General features: G+C 44.9%; 1 protein-coding gene and 1 pseudogene across 4 annotated transcripts in view; both read right to left on the bottom strand.

Annotated features, from left to right (window-relative positions):
* The window catches only part of virma (vir like m6A methyltransferase associated), a 73327-nt gene extending 56386 nt beyond the window's left edge, over positions 1–16941 (bottom strand). For 3 of the 4 annotated variants that reach the window (XM_078397176.1, XM_078397175.1, XM_078397177.1), the window contains exons 1-5: positions 16845–16917; positions 8024–8139; positions 7697–7783; positions 2586–2634; positions 32–254 (exon numbers count right to left, since the gene is read on the bottom strand). In XM_078397176.1, the coding sequence (XP_078253302.1) occupies positions 32–254; positions 2586–2634; positions 7697–7783; positions 8024–8139; positions 16845–16904 (535 nt within the window). In that variant the 5' untranslated portion in view covers positions 16905–16917. Of the gene's footprint in view, positions 1–31; positions 255–2585; positions 2635–7696; positions 7784–8023; positions 8140–16844 lie in introns of all 4 variants that reach the window. The other variant, XM_078397178.1, reaches the window with a different exon arrangement.
* Positions 16942–23786: 6845 nt separating this feature from the next.
* LOC144592995 (U6 snRNA-associated Sm-like protein LSm6 pseudogene) lies at positions 23787–25523 on the bottom strand (annotated as a pseudogene).
* Between the last annotated feature and the right edge of the window lie 1598 nt (positions 25524–27121).

The raw sequence follows: 27121 nt of genomic DNA, 5'->3' as shown, positions 1-27121 counted from the left end.
CACCCTGACGTATCTTATAATCAATCCTTACCATGTTTTACACTCCTTTTAAGAGCTGGTTGCGGCTGCTGCAGCTGGTGTTGCTGCTGCTGGGCTTGCTGCTGTTGTGGTTGTTGCTGCTGTGGAGGAGGAGGTGGTGGTGGAGGTGGAGGAGGGGAGTCTCGGTCATGACTTATCACACGATCTACAGTCCCATAAATTGCCAAGGTTAGGCAGTTGTACCAACCTTTCAGGACAATTCCGTCTGTATTGACCTGTGGGGATTATGTAACGTTAAAAACAAACTCATTTGAGTAACAGCCGGGCAAAATTGCATCACACCTCCATTCCAAACATACTTGTGATTCAATCAAATGACTCGAGTTACAGGGAAATAATGAGAACAGCTCTTAAATTCGCTGCACTTTGTACTACAAAAGCATTTTCAGTATTTGTGTACTTGTGGAAAAAAAAACAAAATAATTGCCCAGATGATGTGCATAATTTGCACATGAAAGCAGTTCCATACAACTTTGGAAATAAATCTCTAATCTTCATTTGTAAATCACAAATATTAGGAGCGCATTCTGTAGGATTAGCAAATGTGAAGTGAATAAAAATGACCTCTATTGCATGGTACCATGCAGCAAAAAGTTAACTAATTCTTTTCATTGGTCACAGCATTTTGTTTTCAAACAAATCACTTCTGATCTTCAAAGATGTCACAAAATGCTGGAGTAACTCAGTGGGTCAGTCAGCTTCTCTGGAGAACATGGATGAGATACATCTCAGGTCAGGGCCCTTCCTCGGGCTGATTATAATAGGGGGAGAAAGCTCGAAGAGAGATGGGGACAGGACCAAGCTTGGCAAGTGATAGGGATACGGGAGGGGGGGGGAGAGAATGAGCAGCTCACACCAGCATTGGACGATTTGTACCACAAGGGTCGATTGGGCCAATATTTCAAAATTAGGTTACACTACCAACTATCCGACCAGGTTACATTACCACTATCAAAGGACAAAGCTGCCCTTTTACCTCCTCTTCAGGGTAACCTTTCCAACAGCTGTGCTGTGGTTGCCTTTCAAGTTCTTTAAATGCTAGCTCAATTTGTAGTACTGCTCAGCAATTATAGGTCTGATACACGTTTTTCAGCATTGTTTTTTGTTAATGCCATCGCACTAGTTCACACAAAATTTACAATGATTTTGTGAGCTCTTTTCGAAAATGGAAATGGGCAAAAGTAGCATAAAACAGTCCATTGAATTTAGACGGATGAGAGGGGATCTTATGGAAACATATAAAGTTCTTAAGGGATTGGACAGGCTAGATGCAGGAAAAATGTTCCCCTTGTTGGGGGAGTACAGAACCAGGGGTCACGATTTAAGTATATGGGGGTAGTCAATTTAGGACTGAAATGAGGAAAAACCTTTTATAGACAATAGACGCAGGAGTAGGCCATTCAGCCCTTCGAGCAAGCACCGCCATTCAATGCGATCATGGCTGATCACTCTCAATCAATACCCCGTTCCTGCCTTCTCCCCATACCCCCTCACTCCGCTATCCTTAAGAGCTCTATCCGGCTCTCTCTTGAAAGCATCCAACGAACTGGCCTCCACTGCCTTCTGAGGCAGAGAATTCCACACCTTCACCACTCTCTGACTGAAAAAGTTCTTCCTCATCTCCGTTCTAAATGGCCTACCCCTTATTCTTAAACTGTGGCCCCTTGTTCTGGACTCCCCCAACATTGGGAACATGTTTCCTGCCTCTAATGTGTCCAATCCCCTAATTATCTTATATGTTTCAATAAGATCCCCCCTCATCCTTCTAAATTCCAGTGTATACAAGCCTAATTGCTCCAGCCTTTCAACATACGACAGTCCCGCCATTCCGGGAATTAACCTAGTGAACCTACGCTGCACGCCCTCAATAGCAAGAATATCCTTCCTCAAATTTGGAGACCAAAACTGCACACCCAGAGAGTTGTGAATCTGTGGAATTCTCTGCCACAGAAGGCTGTGGAGGCCATTAGATGTTTTCAAGAGAGTTAGATTAGCTCTTAGAGCTAAATGAATCAAGGGGTATGGGGAGAAAGCAGGAACAGAGTACTGATTTTGGATGATCAGCCATGATCATATTGAATGGCGGTACTGGCTCGAAGGGCCAAATGGCCTACTCCTGCACCTATTTTCTCTGTTTCGATGTTTGCAACAGGGTGAACTAGAATTTCTAGGCAAATATTTTCTTGCAATTTAATAAACATTAAAACATAAAATTTTGATAACTTACAGATAAAATTAGAACTAGAATAATCCATGTTTTTATCCTAAATAAATCTGCTGTACTAGAGAGGGAAATGTGACTCAAGTTAAAAAAAAAATACAGATACTGTAAAATTTGATAGAACAACCCATTCAAAAACCAGGCAACAAATTCACCACTCACAGTAGTTCACCTGCCTCACCCATTCACTGACATTTGAGGGAATGTAAAGACAGATAAAAATCAATCACACTGCAAAAGGAGGACAAACAAGAGTATAGACAGAAAACAAGTTATAAAAAGTGCTTGCTTCGCAAAATGCAATATACACTGACACCAAGCTTACCTTATTGCTTGGTCTAAAAATGATAGATGCATTTTCATCATAATCAAGACTGTGAAAGAACATAAAAGAGATAGGTTACATTTATTTCAAAATATTGTTTTACGATTTTTTCAATCCAAGATAGAACTTTGTTAGATGAGTTAAAACACCTTTAAATAACAATAGACAATAGGTGCAGGAGTAGGCCATTCAGCCCTTCAAGCCAGCACCGCCATTCAATGCGATTATGGCTGATCACTCTCAATCAGTACCCCGTTCCTGCCTTCTCCCCATACCCCCTCACTCCGCTATCCTTAAGAGCTCTATCCAGCTCTCTCTTGAAAGCATCCAACGAACTGGCCTCCACTGCCTTCTGAGGCAGAGAATTCCACACCTTCACCACTCTCTGACTGAAAAAGTTCTTCCTCATCTCCGTTCTAAATGGCCTACCCCTTATTCTTAAACTGTGGCCCCTTGTTCTGGACTCCCCCAACATTGGGAACATGTTTCCTGCCTCTAATGTGTCCAATCCCCTAATTATCTTATATGTTTCAATAAGATCCCCCCTCATCCTTCTAAATTCCAGTGTATACAAGCCTAATTGCTCCAGCCTTTCAACATACGACAGTCCCGCCATTCCGGGAATTAACCTAGTGAACCTACGCTGCACGCCCTCAATAGCAAGAATATCCTTCCTCAAATTTGGATGATTCTGATCAACAACCGGATTGGTTAAAGATGGAGAAAGAGGATTGTTTACCATTTGATATTGGTGCGATCCTCTTAGCTCCAATAAATTTAAATAAAAAAACATATGGAGGTAATCCCATTATACATAGTGTTATCCGTACCTGGAAACAATTAAAGCTTACGTTAAAATTGAGTAAATTATCTGTTTTCCTTCCTATTGCGAATAATCCTTCTTTTAAACCGTCTGTCTTAGATAGAGGCTTTGCTCAATGGAAAAGTTATGGAATCAAAAGGGTGGGAGATCTTTATCATAAGGGAACTTTTCTTTCGTTTCAGGAGTTACAGCAGAAGTACGGATTACATGTTAATAATTATTTTAGATATTTACAACTTAGAGATTATGTAAAATCACACATGCAAGAATATAAGTTTAGAGGTCCAGAAACACTTGATGTATGCCTGAATCGATATTATAATTCAAATAAATTAATATCCTTTATTTACAATACTCTCCTTGACACTGACATTCCGTCATCAGAATCTTATAGACGAGCATGGGAGGACGAATTGAATCAATTTATAATGCAAGATATATGGGATGAAAGCTTACTACATATACATCAATGTTCATTGAATACTAGACATTCCTTAATACAATTTAAAATAATACATAGATTACATTATTCGAAGACGAAATTAAATAGGATTTTTCCTAGTATCTCCTATTTGTGATAAATGTCAATTTCAAGAAGCTAATTTAACTCATATTTTCGTAACTTGTATAAAAATGCAAAACTTCTGGTTGGAGATTTTTAAAATAGTTTCTAAAGTTATTAATAAAAAATTAGATATGGACCCAAAATTAATTATATTAGGATTATCAGAACATACTACAAATTTTACAGTAAGTCAGGTACATTTTTTTGATTACAGTCTAATAACTGCGAAAAAATTAATACTTAAATTTTGGAAAAAACCAATAACCCCCACAATTAAAATGTGGACTACGGAAATGACAGAGACCCTGCATTTGGAAAAAATAAGGTTTGCCTTAATCGACAAACCTGAGTTATTTTTAAAAATATGGTCTCCATTTATTGAATTTTTAGAAAAGTAAATGGGTTTGGCACAGGACTAAAATAAAAAAATTTAAATTAAAAGTTGAAACTTGAGTTAGGGGTTGGATGTACAACTGTGGTTATTGTCTCCCGGATCTACTCCCTTTAATTTTTATTGTTAGATCCTTTTTTTTTTTATTAACCCTCTTATTCTCTCTCCCCAAGTTTATAGTTTTTTTATTTTTATTTTTACTTTCTCTCTTCAAAAATTTAAAAATTGAAGCTATGTAAGAACTTTGTAACAAATGTGTTTTTTCTTATTTCTATTTGTACATATGCTTTTCAAAAAAAAAAAAAAAAAAAAAAAAAAGCATCCAACGAACTGGCCTCCACTGCCTTTTGAGGCAGAGAATTCCACACCTTCACCACTCTCTGACTGAAAAAGTTCTTCCTCATCTCCGTTCTAAATGGCCTATCCCTTATTCTTAAACTGTGGCCCCTTGTTCTGGCCTCCCCCAACATTGGGAACATGTTTCCTGCCTCTAATGTGTCCAATCCCCTAATTATCTTATATGCTTCAATAAGATCCCCCCTCATCCTTCTAAATTCCAGTGTATACAAGCCTAAGTGCTCCAGCCTTTCAACATATGACAGTCCCGCCATTCCGGGAATTAACCTAGTGAACCTACGCTGCACGCCCTCAATAGCAAGAATATCCTTCCTCAAATTTGGAGACCAAAACTGCACACAGTACTCCAGGTGCGGTCTCACCAGGGCCCGGTACAACTGTAGAAGGACCTCTTTGCTCCTATACTCAACTCCTCTTGTTATGAAGGCCAACATTCCATTGGCTTTCTTCACTGCCTGCTGTACCTGCATGCTTCCTTTCAGTGACTGATGCACTAGGGCACCCAGATCTCGTTGAACATCCCCTCTTCCTAACTTGACACCATTCAGATAATATTCTGCCTTTCTATTCTTACTTCCAAAGTGAATAACACGTGGGTTGTTTTTAAATGTGCTATACAAATAAAATTGACTTGACTTGACTTGACTTATCTACATTAAACTGCATCTGCCATGTATCCGCCCACTCACACAACCTGTCCAAGTCACCCTGCAGCCTTATTGCATCTTCCTCACAATTCACACTACCCCCCAGCTTAGTATCATCTGCAAATTTGCTAATGGTACTTTTAATCCCTTCATCTAAGTCATTAATGTATATCGTAAATAGCTGGGGTCCCAGCACCGAACCTTGCGGTACCGCACTGGTCACTGCCTGCCATTCCGAAAGGGACCCATTTATCCCCACTCTTTGCTTTCTGTCTGTCAACCAATTTTCTATCCATGTCAGTACCCTACCCCCAATACCATGTGCTCTAATTTTGCCCACTAATCTCCTATGTGGGACCTTGTCGAAGGCTTTCTGAAAGTCGAGGTACACCACATCCACTGACTCTCCCCTGTCAATTTTCCTAGTTACATCCTCAAAAAATTCCAGTAGATTTGTCAAGCATGATTTCCCCTTCGTAAATCCATGCTGACTCGGAATGATCCTGTTACTGCTATCCAAATGCTCAGCAATTTCGTCTTTTATAATTGACTCCAGCATCTTCCCCACCACTGATGTCAGACTAACTGGTCTATAATTACCCGTTTTCTCTCTCCCTCCTTTCTTAAAAAGTGGGATAACATTTGCTATCCTCCAATCCACAGGAACTGATCCTGAATCTACAGAACATTGAAAAATGATCTCCAATGCTTCCACTATTTCTAGAGCCACCTCCTTAAGTACCCTGGGATGCAGACCATCAGGCCCTGGGGATTTATCAGCCTTCAGTCCCATCAGTCTACCCAAAACCATTTCCTGCCTAATGTGGATTTCCTTCAGTTCCTCCATCACCCTAGGTTCTCCGGCCCCTAGAACATTTGGGAGATTGTGTGTATCTTCCTCAGTGAAGACAGATCCAAAGTAATGGTTTAACTCGTCTGCCAATTCTTTGTTCCCCATAATAAATTCCCCAGCTTCTGTCTTCAAGGGACCCACATTTGCTTTGACTATTTTTTTCCTCTTTACGTACCTAAAAAAACTTTTGCTATCCTCCTTTATATTATTGGCTAGTTTACCCTCGTACCTCATCTTTTCTCCCCGTATTGCCTTTTTAGTTAACTTTTGTTGCTCTTTAAAAGAGTCCCAATCCTCTGTCTTCCCACTCTTCTTTGCTATGTTATACTTCCTCCCCTTAATTTTTATGCTGTCCTTGACTTCCCTTGTCAGCCACAGGTATCTCTTACTCCCCTTAGAGTCTTTCCGCCTCTTTGGGATAAATTGATCCTGCAACCTCTGCATTATTCCCAGGAATACCTGCCATTGCTGTTCTACCGTCTTCCCTGCTAGGGCCTCCTTCCAGTCAATTTTGGCCAGCTCCTGCCTCATGCCTCTGTAATCCCCTTTGCTATACTGTAATACTGACATTTCCGATTCTCCCTTCTGCCTTTCCATTTGCAGAGTAAAACTTATCATGTTGTGATCACTGCCTCCTAATGGCTCTTTTACCTCTAGTCCCCTTATCAGATCAGGATCATTACACAACACTAAATCCAGAATTGCCTTCTCACTGGTAGGCTCCAGTACAAGTTGTTCTAAGAATCCATCTCGAAGGCACTCTACAAACTCTCTTTCCTGGGGTCCATTTCCAACCTGATTTTCCCAGTCTACCTGCATGTTGAAATCTCCCATAACCACCGTAGCATTACATTTGTGACACGCCAATTTTATCTCCTGATTCAACTTGCACCCTATGTCGAGGCTACTGTTTGGGGGCCTATAGATAACTCCCATTAGGGTCTTTTTACCCTTACAATTCCTACCGATCATTTTTAATTCTGTCCATTTTAAGAATTCATACATCACAAAGTTTAACTCCCTCCATTCATCTCATGCACAGAATAATGAAACCTCTCTCTAAACCCAGAGAATGACTTTCTTGCCTTGATAAGCCGAAACAAATAACATGATCAGTAAGGGATAGAAGTCCTTGCCAGTTCATGGTAAGTTACTGTGACACATTAAATGCAATATTCAATAGCCCTTTGATAATTATTGTTCCCAAGTGATAAATGGCGATCAGAATGCCAGTGTGGATAAGATGGTTGAAAGGCATCATGCATTTGTGAAAATGTAACAAGAGAAAGATATTTTCTTTTTTTTCTTCCTCCATAAACTAAATGCTTGATTCAGATAATGACTCAAATAGTTAGCTAGAAGACATTTTGAACTTTCACACAAATTATGAGCACAAAAAAAAATGTTTTACACAACTGGTACTCAAATTCAGTTGCAGATCACAACCCAAATTAAAAAGAGACAATTGCCCTTACCTTCCTAATCGGTCAAAGACAGGTGCGCTTGGTTTACTGACGTTGTTGAAAAACAAGTCTAACTGAAAAGCATGTGGGGAGGTCTCCCTGAAGAAAATTAAAAACACATCAAGCAAAACCTACATTCTAATCCAATACAATTTACGTCAGAAACTTGCAGTGAAGCTCATTTATATATTTTTTAATTCACCGCTGATTTTTTTCACTCTTAATAGATATTAATTTGATCAAAGATTATTGGACTTTGGGTGCAAATATACCCTTGCAAGGAAATTAACATTTAAGTTGATTAATAATTAAAGGAACTCGAGAGGCATCCCCACTTACCCAAACGCTCTATTGTCAGGCAAGCTATTGTGAGCTTTGACTCCAGGAGGAATGACACGAACTTCATTTATGTAAACCACACAAGGAAAGCGAACGACATCCACGTGTGTATTTTGCTAGAAGGTACAGGAAAAATAAATTTAGAAACAGCACTTTCATATTCTGGCTCCAATCTTCTGTCAGTAGCATTTTTAAATTGCATGGGATTTGCACATGCCCGTCACATTCCTGTTCTAAGACCATAAGACACAGAAGCAGAATTAGGTCATTGATAAGGTCATAAGTGTCACTAGTGGGAGAGTCTAGGACTAGCGGTCATAGCCTCAGAATTAAAAGACGTTCTTTTAGGAAGGAGATGAGGAGAAATTTATTTAGTCAGAGGGTGGTGAATCTTTGGAATTCTTTGCCACAGAAGGCTGTGGTAACCAAGCCAGTGGATGTTTTTAAGGCAGAGATAGATTCTGCAGGTGTCAGAGGTTATGAGAAGGCAGGGGATTGGGGTTAGGAGGGAGAGATAGATCAGCCATGATTGAATGGCAGAGTAGACTTGATGGGCCAAATGGCCTAATTCTACTCCTATTCCTTATGACTAGCAATTGAAATTGACAAGCCATTGCTTCGATTGACACCTAACTCCATTAAATAATGTAACAAACACCTAGTAGTACTTTTTAGCTTGCAGTAATATATATTTTTGCTGTTAAATAGAAACTATTTTGAATAATTATTGAAGGAACTTTCGACTTTCACAGAAGAAAAAGCTCCAGCTGTAACTTTAAAAAAATGTCAAAGAATTCTCAGGGGCAAGAAACGTGGACAGCACATTCGATGCACCCACCTCACCAGTAAACAAAGATGCTGAAAGCAGCCCCCCATGTTCAGGCTAGATAGGAGGCTACAGGTGGAAACTCTGGCCAGAGTGGCTCATCACTATTATCATGAGCAATGGCAGAATCAATGTGGAGAGTCGTTTATATGAAGCACTTGGCAAACCAAAAAGATGAAAAAAAATTTGCACTTCTAAATTCAGAGGGTCTCTTCTTTACAAGTTGTTGCCACTGACTACCCAGATTTACACATGAAGCTGATTATACGTGCAAAAGCAACCACTGAAAGAGAAAGGTTAAAACATATGTATACAATGCAAACTACATGTTTGTTTGTTTTATATAATAAACTTCCTTTTGGTGTTTATTATAGTGTCTACTGAGTACTATGTTTACATATCTGTTGAGTTGCTGCAAGTAAGAATTTCATTGTTCCGTTCCAGAACATATGCCAATAAAACACTTGTGACTTGACATCGCAGAGTTGAGGATGTAACTAGTCATCACAGACAGAATTGCCACCGTTGATTGCAACTAAACTTTATATTGCCTCAGAAAAATAGCCAACATAATCGACGACATTTCCCAACCCGCTCATCCCTTCTCCTCCCCACTCTCAGGCAGTAGATACGGAAGCTTGAAAGCGCACACCACCAGAACAGCTGCTTCTCCATCTGTTATCAAGCTTCTGCTCCAGTTGTTATCAAGCTTCTGAACAGTCCTTCCAGATGTCCAATGCTCTTCTACCTCAATGTGGATGTTGGACAAGTCAAAGAAGCAGAATTCAGCCATTCGGCCTATCAGGTCTACTCCACCATTCAATCATGCCTGATATATCTTTCCCTCTTAACCCCATTCCCCTGCCTTCTCCCCTTAACCCCTGACACCTGTACTAATCAAGAACCTATCGATCTGCAACTTAGAAATATCCATTGACTTGGCCTCCAGTCTTCTCTGGCAATGAATCCCACAGATTCACCACCTTCTGATGAAAGAATTATAATTCAAATATTATTTAATAACTAAATATTATTTCTTTATTGTGTTCGCACGTAAATATATAAAAATATCTATCACTGCACCTTGGTAAACGTGACAATAAATCCACAATAATTTTCCATAATCCAGTGAATTTCAGATAGTTAGACATGCTAGCCTTACAGTTCACATTTACAGCATTTAACTCCTTTTTCTTCCCAGATAATTTCTAATCTCGCTTGCTTTGTGCCTCCACGCAGCACAATTTTTGCTAACTACTGCCCTTCACACCTTATTCCAGCCAGTGACGCCACTGATAGTGTCTTTTACACCCTATTTCAGCCAGTAACACCGCTACTAGTATTGTTTACGTTCTATCTTAGCCAGTAACACCACTGATAGTATCGTTTGCATCTATTTCAACAAGTAACACCACTGCTAGTGTCGTTTACACCCTATTTCGACCAGTAACACCACGTCATATACACATTAATGCAGCCAATAACACTAGTGTAGTTTACATCACATTGTAGCCAGTAACTCTTCTCCTCACTCCACTACATCCCATTTCAGCCAGTCATTTACACCCATTTTACCCAGTAACACTACTGCTAGTGTCAGTTACACCCATTTCACCCAGTGACCACTACCAGTGCCGTTTAGACAATAGGTGCAGGAGGAGGCCATTCGGCCCTTCGAGCCAGCACCGCCATTCAATGTGATCATGGCTGATCATTCTCAATCAGTACCCCGTTCCTGCCTTCTCCCCATACCCCCTGACTCCGCTATCCTTAAGAGCTCTACCTAGCTCTCTCTTGAATGCATTCAGAGAATTGGCCTCCACTGCCTTCTGAGGCAGAGAATTCCACAGATTCACAACTCTCTGACTGAAAAAGTTTTTCCTCATCTCAGTTCTAAATGGCCTACCCCTTATTCTTAAACTGTGGCCCCTTGTTCTGGACTCCCCCAACATTGGGAACATGTTTCCTGCCTCTAACGTGTCCAACTCCTTAATAATCTTATACATTACACCCTATTTCAGACAGTAACACCACTGATATCATTTACACACTATTTCAGACTAATACCACTGCTAGTGTCATGTACACACTATTTCAGCCACTGTCCACTATCCACTATCAGTGCTGTTTACACCCTATTTCAGACAGTAACACCACTGATAATATCGTTTACACACTATTTCAGACTAACCACTGCTGGTGTCATGTCAACCCTATTTCAGGCACTGTCCACTATCCATAATCAGTGCCGTTTACACACTATTTCAGTGTGTCACATCCTCCGACATTTCCGCCACCTCCAACGTGATCCCACCACTGGCCACATCTTCCCATCTCCACCCCTTTCTGCTTTCCGCAGAGACCTTTCCCTCCACCACGCCCTGGTCAACTTGTCCCTTCCTACCCAAACCACCCTCCCCAGTTACTTTCCTCTGCAACCGCAGGAGATGCAACACCTGTCCCTTTACCTTCCCCTTGACTCCATCCAAGGACCCCAACAGTCTCTTCATGCGAGGTGGAGGTTCACATGCACCTCCTCCAACCTCATCTACTGTATCCGCTGTTCCAGGTGTCAACTCCTGTACATCGGCGAGACCAAGTGCAGGCTCGGCGATTGTTTCGCTGAACACCTCCGCTCAGTCCGCCTTAACCTACCTGATCTTCCAGTTGTTCAGCACTTTAACTCCCCCTCCCATTCCCAATCTGACCTTTCTGTCCTGGGCCTCCTCCATTGTTAGAGTGAGGCCCAGTACAAATTGGAGGAACAGTAACTCATATTTCACGTGGGTAGTGCCATTTACACACAATTTCAGCCACTGACCACTACCAATGTAGTTTACACCCTATTTCGGCCAGAGACACCACTGGTAAGTGTTGTGTACATCCATTTCAGCCAGTAACACCACTGTTAGTGTCATTTACACCCATTTCACCCACTGCCACTGTCATTTACACACTATTTCAATAGACAACAGGTGCAGGAGTAGGCCATTTCGGTCCTTTGAGCCAGCACCGTCATCCAGAATCAGTACCCCATTCCTGCCTTCTCCCCATATCCCTTGACTCCGCTATCTTTAAGAGCTCTATCTAACTCTCTCTTGAAAGCATCCAGAGAATTGGCCTCCACACGTTTCCTGCCTCTAGCGTGTCCAATCCCTTAATAATCTTATATGTTTCAATAAGATCCCCTCTCATCCTTCCAAATTCCAGTGTATACAAGCCCAGTCCAGCCATCCCGGGAATTAACCTCATGAACCTACGCTGCACTCCCTCAATAGCAAGAATGTCCTTCCTCAAATTTGGAGACCAAAACTGCACACAATACTGCAGGTGTAGTCTCACTAGGACCCTGTACAACTGCAGAAGGACCTCTTTGCTCCTATACTCAACTCCTCTTGTTATGAAGGCCAACATGCCATTAGCTTTCTTCACTGGCTGTTGTACCTGCGTGCTTACTTTCAGTAATTGATGTACAAGGACACCCAGATCTCGTTGTACTTCCTCTTTTCCAACTTGACACCATTCAGATAATAATCTGCCTTCCTGTTCTTGCCACCAAAGTGAATAACTTCACATTTATCCACATTAAACTGCATCTGCCATGCTTCTGCCCACTCACCCAAACAGTCCACTCACCCTGCATCCTCATAGCATCCTCCTCACAGTTCACACTGCCACCCAGCTTTGTGTCATCTGCAAATTTGCTAATGTTACTTTTAATCCCTTCATCTGTCATTAATGTATATTGTAAATAGCTGAGATCCCAGCACCGAGCCTTGCGGTACCCCACTAGTCACTGCCTGCCATTCTGAAAGGGACCCGTTAATCCCTACTCTTTGTTTCCTGTCTGCCAACCAATTTTCTATCCATGTCAGTACCCTACCCCCTTAATCTCCTATGTGGGACCTTATCAAAGGCTTTCTGAAAGTCTACGTACACTATATCCACTGGCTCTCCCTTGTGCATTTTACTTGTTACACGCTCACAAAATTCCAGAAAATAAGTCAACCATGATTTCCCTTTCGTAAATCCATGCTGACTCGGACCGATCCTGATACTGCTATCCAAATGTGCCACTATTTCATCTTTTATAATTGACTCCAGCATCTTCCCCACCACCAATGTCAGGCTAACTGGTCTATAATTCCGTTTTCTCTCTCCCTCCTTTCTTAAAAAGTGGAATAACATTAGCTACCCTCCAACCCAGAAATTGGTCCTGAATCTATAGAACATTGGAAAATGATCACCAATGCATCCATGATTTCTAGAGCCACCTCCTTAAGTACCATGGGATGCAGACCATCAGGCCCTGGAGATTTATCAGCCTTCAGTCCCATCAGTCTACCCAACACCATTTCCTGCCTCATATGAATTTCCTTCAGTTCCTCCGTCACCCTAGGTCCTCTGGCCACTAGCACATCTGGGAGATTGTCTGTCTCTTCCTTCGTGAAGGCAGATCCAAAGTACCTGTTCAACTCGTCTGCCATTTCCTTGTTCCCCATAATAAATCCTCTGGCTTCCCGCTCATCTTTGCTATGTTATACTACTTATCCTTTATTTTTATACTGTCCTTGACTTCCCTTGTCAGCCACACTCACATCTTACACCCCTTAGAATCTTTCTTCCTATTTGGAATGAACTGATCCTGCACCTTCTGTATTATTCCCAGAAATACCTGTTATTGTTGTTCCACTGTCATCCCTGTTAGGGTCTCTTTCCAGTCAACTTTGACCAGCTCCACCCTCATGCCTCCATGGTCCCCTTTGCTCAACTGTAATACTGACACTTCCGATTTTCCTTTCTCCCTCTCAAATTGTAAATTAAAATTTATCATATCATGGTCACTACCTCCTATTGGCTCCTTTACCTTGAGTTCCCTGATCTAATCTGGTTCATTACCCAACACTAAATCCAGAATTGTCTTCTCCCTGGTAGGCACCAGTACAAGCTGCTCTAAAATCCATCCTGGAGGCACTCCACAAACTCCCTTTCTTGGGGTCCAGAACCAACCTGATTTTCCCAGTTTACCTGCATGTTGAAATCTTCCATAACCACCGTAGCATTACCTTTGCTACATGCCAATTTTATCTCTTGATTCAACTTGCATCCAGGCTACTGTTTGGGGGCCTGCAGATAACTCCGATTACGGTTTTTTACCCTTACAATTCCTCAGTTCTATCCATACTGACTCTATATCTCCTGATTCTATGTCATCCCTCGCAAGGGACTGAATTTCATTCCTTACCAACAGAGCTACCCCATCCCCTTTGCCCACCTGTCTGTCTTTTCGATAGGACGTATACCCCTGAATATTCAGTTTCCAGTCCTGGTCCTCTTGCAGCCATGTCTCTGTAATTCCCAGGACATCAAACTTGCCAATCTCTAACTGAGCCTCAAGCTCATCCACTTTATTTCTTATACTTCGCATATTCATATACAACATTTCAACTTTGGTATTCACCTCCCCTCTCACTATTGCCCCTGACCTTACTCTCTTATCCCTTCTCGAACTTTCCTTCCTATTAATTCGGGAGTCTTTTGTAACTTTTCCTGTACTCACTTCCCCTTTAACACTGCTTTCAAGAGAGAGCTAGATAGAGCTCTTAAAGATAGCGGAGTCAGGGGGTATGGGGAGAAGGCAGGAACGGGGTACTGATTGTGAATGATCAGCCATGATCACATTGAATGGCGGTGCTGGCTCGAAGGGCCAAATGGCCTACTCCTGCACCTATTGTCTAACTCCATTTTTATACTGCCAATTTGTCAACCCCTCCCCCCTCCGCTATTTAGTTTAAACCCACACATGTAGCACTAGCAAACCTGCTTGCCAGAGCGTTGGTCCCCTTACAGTTAAGATGTAACCCGTCCCTTTTATACAGATGACCCCTACCCAGAAGAGATCCCAGTGGTCTATCAATCTAAATCCCTGCTCCCTGCTTCCTGCACCAGCCCCCCAGCCACACATTCATATCCCCTGTCTTCCTGTTGCTGCCCTCACCTCGGTACAGGAAGCAATCCAGAGATAACCACCCTAGAGGTCCTACTTTTCAGCCAGTAACACCATTGTTAGCAACATTTACACACTATTCCAATCAGTAACATTGTTTACACGCTATTTCTACCAGTAGCACCATTACTAGCGTTGTTTACAAATTATTTCTGCCAATAACACCATTACTAGCATCATTTACACACTATTTCTGTCAGTAGCACCAATACTAGTGTCATTTGCACTATTCGTCAGTAACATCATTACTAGCGTCATTTACACACCTCTGCTGCCAGTAACACCATTACGAGTGTCGTTTACACACTATTTCTGCCAGTAGCACCAATACTAGTGTCGTTTACACACTATTTCTGCCAGTAACACCAATACTCGCGTGGTTTACACACTATTTCTGCCAATAACACCATTACGAATGTCGTTTACACACTATTTCTGCCAGTAACACCAATACTAGCGTCATTTACACACTATTGCTGCCAGTAACACCAATACTAGCGTCATTTACACACTATTTCTGCCAGTAGCACCAATACTAGTGTCGTTTACACACTATTTCTGCCAGTAGCACCAATACTAGTGTCGTTTACACACTATTTCTGCCAGTAGCACCAATACTCACAACGTTTGCACACTATTTCTGCCAGTAGCACCAATACTAGTGTCGTTTACACTATTTCTGCTAGTAGCACCAATACTCGCGTCGTTTGCACACTATTTCTGTCAGTAGCACCATTACTAGTGTCGTTTGCACACTATTTCTGCCAGTAGCACCAATACTAGTGTCGTTTACACACTATTTCTGCCAGTAGCACCAATACTCGCTTCGTTTGCACACTATTTCTGCCGGTAGCACCAATACTAGTGTCGTTTACACACTATTTCTGCCAGTAGCACCAATACTCGCTTCGTTTGCACACTATTTCTGCCGGTAGCACCAATACTCGTATCGTTTGCACACTATTTCTGCCAGTAGCACCAATACTAGTGTCGTTTACACAATTTCTTCCAGTAGCACCAATACTAGTGTCATTTGCACACTATTTCTGCCAGTAGCACCAATACCAGCGTCGGTTACACTATTTCTGCCAGTAGCACCAATACTAGTGTCATTTACACACTATTTCTTCCAGTAGCACCAATACTAGTGTCGGTTACACTATTTCTGCCAGTAGCACCAATACTCGTGTCATTTACACACTATTTCTGCCAGTAGCACCGATACTAGTGTCGTTTGCACACTATTTCTGCCAGTAACACCAATACTAGTGCAGTTTGCACACTATTTCTGCCAGTAGCACCAATACTAATGTTGTTTACACTATTTCTGCCAGTAACACCAATACTAGTGTCGTTTACACACTATTTCTGCCATAGCACCATTACTAGCGTCATTTACACACTATTTCTGTCAGTAACACCAATTTACACATTATTTCACCAATACTAGCGTCAATTACACACTATTTCTGCCAGTAGCACCAATACTAGTGTCGTTTACATACTATTTCAGAAAGTAGCACCAATACTCGCGTCGTTTGCACACTATTTCTGCCAGTAACACCATTACTAGTGTCGGTTACACACTATTTCTGCCAGTAGCACCACTGCGAGTGAAGCTTTAACCCCTCCTGCCCTCCATCACAGGGGGCGCAGAGTCAGAGACGTCTCCTTTTGTTCTCCACGCCCGCCTGCTTTCCTCGCTCGGTGCGGTTTGAATTCTAACTAAGGCCCGGTTCTGCCTTGATGGATGGAGCAGGGGGAGGGATAGCAGACCCCGCCGCTCCTCTCCTCTCCCCACGGAGGCTGCCCGGACCCGCTGAGTATCCCGGGCGCTTCTGTCCCCTCTGCTCTGCGTGTTGTTGTTGTTGCTGCTGTTGTTGTTTTTAAATCCCGGTTGTAATCTCCACCATCGGCGGCTGCAGTGAGCCGCGAACACGCTGCAGTCAATGGGGACCGGTGGTGGGTGAGGCGGGGACTGACCGTACCTCGGAGTTGCTGTGTTTGAAGGTGTCGAGGAAGAGCAGCTCGGCCACTGCGTCCGCCATGACGGCCCCTCGCTCACTTCCGCCCCCGCCCCGCCCCGCCCCCTCCGTCACTTCCTGTCGGGTTGTTGTTGTAGTGGGGCACTGCGCATGCTCGGCCCCACTCCCAGCCCCAGCACTGGGGACAACGACCAGAACAAAGGCCACCCAGTGTCCAGAGGGTCAATAGACAATAGGTGCAGGAGTAGGCCATTGGAGCCAGCACCACCATTCAATGTGATCATGGCTGATCATTCTCACAGTGATACAGTGTGGAAACTGGCCCTTGGGCCCAACTTGCCCACACAAAGTTGTCCCAGCCACACTAGTCCCACCTGCCTACACTTGGTCCGTATCCCTCCCAACCTGTCCTATCCATTTAGATTTAGAGATACAGCGCAGAAACAGGCCCTTCGGCCCACCGAGTCTGCGCCGCCCAGCGATCCCCGCACACTAACATTATCCTACACCCACTAGGGACAATCTTTTATTTTATTTTTACATTTGCCCAGCCAATTAACCTACATACCTGTACGTCTTTGGAGTGCGGGAGGAAACCGAAGATCTCGGAGAAAACCCACACAGGTCACGGGGAGAACGTACAAACTCCGTACAGACGGCGCCCGTAGTCAGGATCGAACCAGAGTCTCCGGCACTGCATTCGCTGTAAGGCAGCAACTCTACCGCTGCGCCACCGTACCTGTATCTTGACGCATAATCACCATCACTGCCTGGTTGTCGCATACGTTAGGAGGGTCATGTGCCAAGTCGCAATCTATATACTAAAACTCTCGTTTGTTATCTTGTTTGTGACTGAACTTCAGCCAAACCGGTACACGATAGCGCGACAATTTTATGCCCACCTTACTCACCGTTGTTACTTTAGAGATAATGCCAGTAGTTTTATTGAAATCGGTGTTATATTTTTAAAGTTATTCACATTTTAAAGTTTAAAAGGGAGGGAGGAGGGAAGGGGGGAGTGGGGGAGAAGGGAGAGGGGAGAGGGGAGAGGGGGGGGTTGAGGAGAGAGGGGAGGGGGGGGAGGACAGGGTGCTGCACCAATGCAGGAGAGGTTTGGGCCCAACAGGTCCACTTTGTCTAGTTAAATATTAAAGGTCAACGTCTCAATATCGATTGTTTCCAACTTGGTCTTGAAGGTCTTAGCGTCGGGTGCAGTGCCAATGTCACGGTGGAGATGATTCCATTCGCGAATTGTCTTTGGGTGCAGTGAATAGCCGTGACAGTTTTTACTTGTTGGGATGATGTTGTATTGCCTGGTCTTTGACTGTCTGGATGAATTTGCAGATTGAAGATGACTTTTGATGTCGCTTGGAATAAAACCGTGCGTTTCTTTATGGATGGTCGTCAGGCGTAATTTGGTCCGACGGGCTTGAAGCGTTTCCCACTCAAGATCAGCAAGAATTTTAGTGATACTGGACACCCTACTGTAATCACCAACGGTAAACCTTGCAGCTCTATTTGTCCCTATCTGTTTTGTGTTGTAGACCTGTCTAGTGTCTACACTGTTTCTTAAACGATGGGAGTGCCAGCCTCAACTACCTCCTCTGGCAGCTTGTTCCATACACCCACCACCCTTTGTGTGAAAAGGTTACAGGGACGATCCCATCATTTAAGAAACAATTAAGACAGGTACATGGATAGGACAGGTTTGGAGAGATATGGACCAAGCACAGGCAAGTGGGACTAGTGTAGCTGGGGCATTGTTGGCCAGTGTAGGCGAGTTGGGCCGAAGGGCCTGTTACCCTTCAGTAGGGTTGCCAACTGTCCCGTAAGACGGGACATCCCGTATTTTGGGCTAAATTGTTTTGTCCTGTACAGGTCCGCCCTTGTCCCGTATTAGTCCCGCCCTTGTCCCGTATTAGGCCCGGGGTGCATTATAGGCCGGGGTGCTGTAGGCCCGGACACTGTAGGCCCCAATGCTGTAGGCCCCGACATTCTAGGTTCGAACATTTTAACTCCGGACAGTCTAAGCCTAAGGGAGGATTTTTTTACATGTACATCAAGTCCTTTATGCACAATGATTTCAGCAATAATTTGGCTTTGTAATGTCCCGTCATATCTGTTAGTCTTGTGTCATGTTCTGTGTTTAGATTCTCATTTCAGGTCCCTTGACTTCCTGCCATTGTAATTGTCAGCCCTGCCTTGATTGTTTCCACCTGTGTGCCCTTACCTCATGTATATATAGTCCACGCCTCCCTTTGTCCTGTGCCAGTTCGTATTGTGATTCATGTGCTCTGATTCATGTGCTCTCGGTCGTAGTATAGCTAGTAAATAATTTTTGTAACTAATGTTTTTGTAGCTGAGTAAGTTTAGAGTTTTTGGTTCGAATCGCAGTGTTCTTTAATGTGAAAATTAAAGAACGCCTTTATTTTCTCCAAATTGACTCTTGTGTGTGAGTCGTGCGTTTGAGTCCAGTTCCTGTGTGCCCCAGAGCATAACAGAACGAACTGGCCATAATATGGACTCAGCCGACTCTAAGATTTGGAAATCAGCCCTTGCCAACCAGGGCACTAAGATCCAGCACCAGGAGGAGCAGCTGCGCTCAGTCAGTCACGGGGTGCGTGAGCTGAACGATAGACAGGCGAGTTCCAGTCATCAGTGACGACCCAGATTAACCACCTCGCTGTACAACTCCATCAGGTTCTGGCTCGTCTCGACCCAACTTCGGCAGCTTCTCCACTGGCTCACGTTGAACCTTCAGCCGGCCATCCGCCTGCTGTTCCGGCCACGCCTGCGAACCCCACGCTGATTCTACGCCTGGCTTCACCAGATAAGTTCTCTGGAGACTCGGAGAATTGTAGATCATTCCTTGTACAATGTGATCTCCACTTCAAGCATAACCCTGCACACTTCCCCTCAGACCAGGCCAGGGTAGCATTTATTGTGTCCCATTTGACGGGACGAGCCGCAGCATGGGCCACTGCGGAGTGGTCTCGGGGCTCCACAGTCTGTCAGGATCTAGACCTCTTCCAAAGAACATTTAGCAGTATTTTTGATCACACTTCCTCTGCTAAGGAAGCTTCCCGAGTCTTACTGCAGCTAAAACAGAACACTCGCCCAGTGATAGACTATGCCATTGACTTCCGAACCCTTGCAACAGACAGTGGGTGGAATATGCCTGCACAAGTGGATGCATTCATGAATGGGTTGTCGGAGGCTATAAAGGACAGACTTTCACCTTTTGAGTTACCCAGTGATCTAGAGACATTAATTACCAGGGCTATTCGTGTCGATAACAGGATAAAGGGAAAGGAAAGACACCAGGCTGCTGATCGTCCTCCCAATCACCAGAGGCGCTCCTCCGGGTCCTTCACACCGAAGAAGTCATCGTTCCCTGTCCATCGCTGGCCGGAGAAAACAGCGTCCTCTCAGCCGTCGGAGGAACCCATGCAGCTAGGACGAACCAGGCTGACTCCGGAACAGCGACAGCGCCGCTTGAAGGACGGAGCCTGCTTTTACTGCGGTCAACAAGGACACCGTCTGGCCGACTGCTCAGTAAAAGGGGTGGCTCACCAGTGAAAAGGAGGACACTGGTGAGCCAATTCCCCGTTTCGGACTTACCCCCTCGACCTCTGACACAGGCCACCCTCACTCTGAATCAGCAAATTGTGACTCGGAGGGTTTTGATCGACTCCGGAGCCGACGAGAGTCTCATGGACTGGACTCTAGCTCGATCGTGTAAGGTTAAATCTGTGCCCTTGTTGCAACCTATTGTGGCGAGCGCTTTAGATGGACGTCAGTTGTTTGAGATAACTCATCGTACAGAACCTGTCAAAGTCATGTTCAATGCTAACCATGTGGAGATAATGTCTTTTCACTTGTTTGACTCAGCTCAACATCCCTTGGTCTTTGGTTTCCCTTGGCTGCAGAAACACAATCCTCAGATTGATTGGCGATCTGGTAAGATCAGACGATGGGGGGTTGAGTGCACACAATCATGTCTTGTTGAACCAGTGAACAAAGGGGTGAGTTACGGGAAGATCGGGGCGGTTTTGGGAATAAATGTTCTTAAATCTGAAGAAATAAAGATTTCTAATGATGTTGATGACTATCCCGATCTGTCGAAGGTTCCACCATGTTACCATGAACTGAAGGAGGTGTTCAACAAGTCCAGGGCCACCACCCTACCTCCTCATCGACCTTTCGACTGCGCTATCAACCTGCTGCCGGGGGCCCCTATTCCCAAGGGACGACTGTACTCCATATCCGGCCCCGAGAGGAAGGCGATGGATGAGTACATTGAGTCCTCCCTGAGGACGGGCATTATTCGCCCGTCCTCCTCGGCAGCAGGTGCGGGGTTTTTCTTTGTGGGCAAGGAAGATGGGTCACTTCGTCCCTGCATAGATTACAGCTTCCTAAACGAGATTACGATCAAGAATCGTTACCCACTTCCTTTGATGTCTTCTGCTTTTGAACTGTTGCACAAAGCCAAAGTATTCACTAAACTAGACTTATGAAATGCATACCATCTAGTGAGAATCAGAGAGGGGGATGAGTGGAAAACTGGGTTTAACACCCCTAACGGGCACTACGAGTATTTGGTGATGCCGTTCGGGTTAACCAATGCCCCCGCAGTCTTCCAAGCTTTTATGAACGAGGTCCTCAGGGAATTTCTCAATGAGTGTGTTTTTGTCTACCTTGATGACATTCTTATCTTCTCTCCAGACATACAGTCTCATGAGCGTCATGTCAAGTGTGTGTTGCAGAAGCTCTTAGCTAACCGTCTGTATGTGAAGGCCGAGAAGTGCGACTTCCACGCAGACACAATGTCCTTTCTGGGCTACATTATATCGGCCGACCACATCCAGATGGACCCTGGTAAGGTCAGTGCGGTGGCCAATTGGCCCACCCCCACTAACAGAAAGAAGGTGCAACAGTTTCTCGGATTTGCAAACTTTTACAGACGTTTTATTAGAGACTTCAGTGCTGCTGCTGCTCCTCTGTACTCTCTCACGTCTTCCAAGACCCAGTTCCAGTGGAATCCTCAGGCCGAAGCCGCCTTCCAGCGCCTCAAAACATTGTTCACCAACGCTCCTGTTCTGACCATCCCAGATCCCCAGAGACACTTCATTGTGGAGGTGGATGCCTCCAACGAGGGGATTGGGGCGGTACTTTCCCAGAGAGCGGAGAAGGACAACCGGATTCATCCCTGCGCCTACCTGTCACGTAAGTTGACCCCCGCAGAAAAAAATTACGATGTTGGAAACAAAGAACTGCTGGCGGTCAGAGCCGCATTGGGGGAGTGGAGGCACTGGCTGGAGGGGGCTGAGCAGCCTTTTCTGGTATGGACAGATCACAAGAACCTGGAATACATCCGTAAAGCCAAGAGACTCTGTTTTTTAGTAGGTTCAACTTTTCTCTGTCTTACAGGCCCGGTTCCCAGAACACAAAAGCAGACGCCCTGTCCCGACTTTATGACCCTGAACCTGATACCAGAGAACCCGAACCCATCCTGCCACTTAACCGTGTGGTAGGAGCGGTGTCTTGGCAGATCGAAACAGATGTGAAGCAGGCTAATGATGAGACTCCAGCACCGAGTGGCTGTCCTACTAACTGTTTGTTTGTTCCTGTGACATTGCACCCCCAGGTAATCCACTGGGCTCACACGTCCCTGCTCACATGCCATCCAGGTGCCAAGAGAACTGTTTTTGTGGTTAAACAGCGTTTTTGGTGGCCTTCACTTGAGAAGGATGTAGCTGAATATGTGGCCGCCTGCCCTGTCTGTGCAAGGAGCAAGCCCTCCAGACAAGCCCAAGCGGGCCTGCTGCACCCACTTTCAGTCCCTCAGAGGCCCTGGTCCCACATCTCCATTGACTTTGTTACTGGGTTGCCGGCTTCCAAAGGTAACACAACTGTCCTGACGGTGGTAGACCGATTTTCAAAGATGGTACATTTTATCGCTGTGGCCAAGCTCCCCTCTGCCAAAGAGACGGCAGAGGTAATGATGTCTCACGTTTTCCGTATCCATGGTTTCCCTACAGACATTGTCTCGGACCGAGGTCCTCAGTTTGTGTCCAAGTTTTGGAGTGAGTTTTGTTCCCTCATAGGTGCCACCGTCAGCCTGTCATCTGGTTACCATCCGCAATCCAATGGCCAGACTGAGCGGATGAACCAGGAGCTCGAGACCTGCTTGCGCTGTCTGATCGCGCAGAACCAGACCACCTGGAGCGACCATCTCATCTGGGTCGAGTACGCACGCAACACGCTTCCTACGGCTGCCACGGGACTCACACCCTTCCAGTGTGTCTACGGCTACCAGCCCCCCTTGTTCTCGGCTTATGAGGGTGAGGTGACGGTGCCTTCTGCCCACGCCATGATCCGACGCTGTCGCCGAATCTGGGACGGAGCTCGGAGGGTTCTTCTCCGGGGTCAGTCCCGGATGAAAGCGGCAGCCGACCGCCACCGCAGATGCGCTCCGCATTATCGCCCAGGCCAGAAGGTATGGCTGTCTACAAAGGACTTGCCACTTCACGTCCACGCCAGAAAGCTGGCTCCAAGGTTCGTGGGTCCATTTCCCATTTCGAAAGTCATTAACCCTGTTTCGGTCCGTCTACAACTCCCCAGGTCATTAAGGGTTCACCCTACATTCCACGTCAGCAAAATAAAACTGGTCAAGGAAAGTGCACTCGTGCCCGCCTCCAAGCCCCCTCCACCCCCCCGGCTCTATCCAAATATGCATGTTCCTTTAATTGTATACAATACTTCCAAAATAGGCCAGTACCAGTTAGAATAAGACATCACATTTGACACATACATCACAGCCATTATCTGGTAAACCAAACTAAGATATGGATTAAATCATTCTTGATTGAGAAACCACCAGTTATATAATGTAGAAAACTAAATTTTTCAAAAGAGTTAAAGAAAAGTTTTGTTACATTAAAAAAATTATGCCTTTCAAATCAAAAATCAATCTTCAGTCTACAACATCATCTAAAGTCTTCTCTTCTGTGTGCTGATGTACAACACGTTGTTGCCTCGAATAAATGCATCTCCATATTTGTTCTTAAGCTGACCGTTCACATATTCTTCTGTCTGTTCCAGTGCGATGTTCATATATCCATCCAAACAAGCAAAAACACCTCGGTAATCCACACCCAAGTTCAGTTTAACCACATCCCTATGATTTGTTTTAGAAAATCGCTGGGCGTTTGCTTTCGCGGGCTCAAGTGTCAAGTTAGGAGGAGGGGGAGTTCAACGAGATCTGGGTGTCCTAGTGCATCAGTCAATGAAAGGAAGCATGCAGGTACAGCAGGCAGTGAAGAAAGCCAATGGAATGTTGGCCTTCGTAACAAGAGGAGTTGAGTATAGGAGCAAAGAGGTCCTTCTACAGTTGTACCGGGCCCTGGTGAGACCGCACCTGGAGTACTGTGTGCAGTTTTGGTCTCCAAATTTGAGGAAGGATATTCTTGCTATGGAGGGCGTGCAGCGTAGGTTCACTAGGTTAATTCCCGGAATGGCGGGACTGTCGTATGTTGAAAGGCTGGAGCGATTGGGCTTGTATACACTGGAATTTAGAAGGATGAGGGGGGATCTTATTGAAACATATAAGATAATTAGGGGATTGGACACATTAGAGGCAGGAAACATGTTCCCAATGTTGGGGGAGTCCAGAACAAGGGGCCACAGTTTAAGAATAAGGGGTAGGCCATTTAGAACGGAGATGAGGAAGAACTTTTTCAGTCAGAGAGTAGTGAAGGTGTGGAATTCTCTGCCTCAGAAGGCAGTGGAGGCCAGTTCGTTGGATGCTTTCAAGAGAGAGCTGGATAGAGCTCTTAAGGATAGCGGAGTGAGGGGGTATGGGGAGAAGGCAGGAACGGGGTACTGATTGAGAGTGATCAGCCATGATCGCATTGAATGGCGGTGCTGGCTCGAAGGGCTGAATGGCCTACTCCTGCACCTATTGTCTATTGTCTATTGTCTATTTTGTGTCCTTCAGCCCATGCATGGTCCACTGATGGCTTGATTCGAACGCGGCCCGGACGGTTCCAAACCCCCTGCACCCGGAATCTGCAGGTTGCGTAGCAACCCGCCTCCCGCCCGGACGGCCGCCATTGGTGGAGCGGAAGCACTTGGCCGCTGACTGGGTGAGGTCACGTGGGGCGCGTGGTGTTGACGTCACCTTGTCCCGTATTTGGGAGTGAGGAAGTAGGCAACCCTACCCCTCAGATTCCTATTAAATCTTTTCCCCTTCACCTTGAACCTATGTCCTCTGGTCCTCGATTCCCCTACTCTGGCCAAGAGACTCTGTGCATCTACCCGATTTATTGCTCTCATAATTTTGTACATAATAAGGGAATAACGTTTACTGCAAGATAAAGTCCGATTCAAGATACTCCAAGGGTCTCCAATGAGGTAGATAGCAGTGCAGGATTGCTCCCTAGTAGTGATAGGATGATTCAGTTGCCTGATAACTTGGAAACACAAAGAGGTTTATGAGAGGAAGAGATCGGGTAGATGCACAGAGTCTCCTGCCCACCGAGTCCACGCCAACCATCAACCACCCTTTCACATTTGTTCTATGTTATTCCACTTTCACATGTGTAGACATAATCTACAGAGGCCACTTAACATACAAACGCACATGTCTTTGATGTGGGAGGAATCTGGGGGGAAACCCATGCGGTCGTAGGGTGAACGTGCAGAATCGGTGGTGGACCTGTACTTGGAAGAAAGACATCTTCCTCCTGGCTCCACAGCTGTGCTGTGTAAGAGAAGACACAACGCGCTGGAGTACCAGGGATCACAGCTTAAGAATAAGGGGTAGGCCATTCAGGACCGAGATGAGGAAAAACGTTTTCACCCGGAGAGTTGTGAATCTGTGTGGAATTCTCTGCCACAGAAGGAAGTGGAGGCCAATTCACTGGATGTTTTCAAGAGAGAGGTAGATTTAGCTCTTAGAGCTAACGGAATCAAGGGATTATGGGGAAAAAGCAGGAACGGGGTACTGATTTTGGATGATCAGCCATGATCGTATTGAATGACGGTGCTGGCTCAAAGGGCCAAATGGCCTAGTCCCACACCGATTTTCTATGTTTTTATGGAGCCACTCAATAGTCAATAGTCATTTATTTGTCACATACACATAAATGTGCAGTGAAATGAAAAATTACCCGCAGTTCAACAATAAGACCAATAAGAATAATCAATAAAAATGCAATAACACATACAATCATAAAATAACACCAAACAAAAGAAACATCCATCATAGTGAGTCTCATCCAGTCACCTCCTCACTGTGATGGAAGGCCAGAATGTCTTTTCCCTTCCCCTGCCGTCTTCTCCCGCGGTCAGGCTGATGAAGTTGCCACGTCGGGGTGGTCAGGGCTCCCGACATTGAAGCCCCCGCCGGGCGGAGAAAATCCCGCGACTCAGTGGGTCAGACAGTATTTCTGGAGATCATGGATAGGTGAACCTTTGGGTCAGAACCCTTCTTCAGGCTGTGCTGTGTAAATGCATTTACTCAATGTCTCGTTTCCCAAGATCAATGGTTGTGTTTAAAAATAACATTACTGACTATTAAGGAGACATCTAGCAGCCTCCAGATTTAAATGGTCAATCATCCTGTGACTGTTCTATCTGCATTTAGGCTGCATGTGTTTGGGGTCAAGGGGAATTGTCTTCCACTCCTTGCTTTGTATTGTAACACATGATATCAATGTAAGACACAAAATGCTGGAGTAACTCCGCGGAACAGGTGGCATCCTTGGAGAACATAATATCATGAGAGGAATAGATTGGGTAGATGCACAGAATCTTTTGGACAGAGTAGGTTAATCGAGGACCAAAGGGCATAGGTTTAAGGTGAAGGCGAAACCACAATTTAATAGGAATGTAAGGGGTAACTTTTTCCACACAAAGGGTGGTGGGTGTATGGAACAAGCTGCCAGAGGAGGTAGTTAAGGCTGGGACAATCCCAACATTTAAGAAACAGTTAAGCAGGTATATGGATAGGACAGGTTTGGAGGGACATGGACCAAACGTGGGCAGGTGAGACTAGTGTTGCTGGGACATGTTGGCCAGTGTGGGCAAGTTGGGCCGAATGGCCTGTTTCCACACTGTATCACTATGACTCTAACATGGATACATGACGTTTTGGGTCGGGACACTTTAGAATCTGACACTTCAGTTCCCTTGATCTTCAGAGAGGGACATCCGTTCACGGGCCGATCTGGTCTAAGGCAGCAGAGGAAGGCCCGGCAGGAGCCTGTGGCCTACCT

This window comes from Rhinoraja longicauda, chromosome 4, assembly GCF_053455715.1.
Source record: "Rhinoraja longicauda isolate Sanriku21f chromosome 4, sRhiLon1.1, whole genome shotgun sequence".
NCBI classification, from domain to species: Eukaryota; Metazoa; Chordata; class Chondrichthyes; order Rajiformes; family Arhynchobatidae; genus Rhinoraja; species Rhinoraja longicauda.
This window is presented reverse-complemented; position numbering and strand designations above follow the sequence as displayed.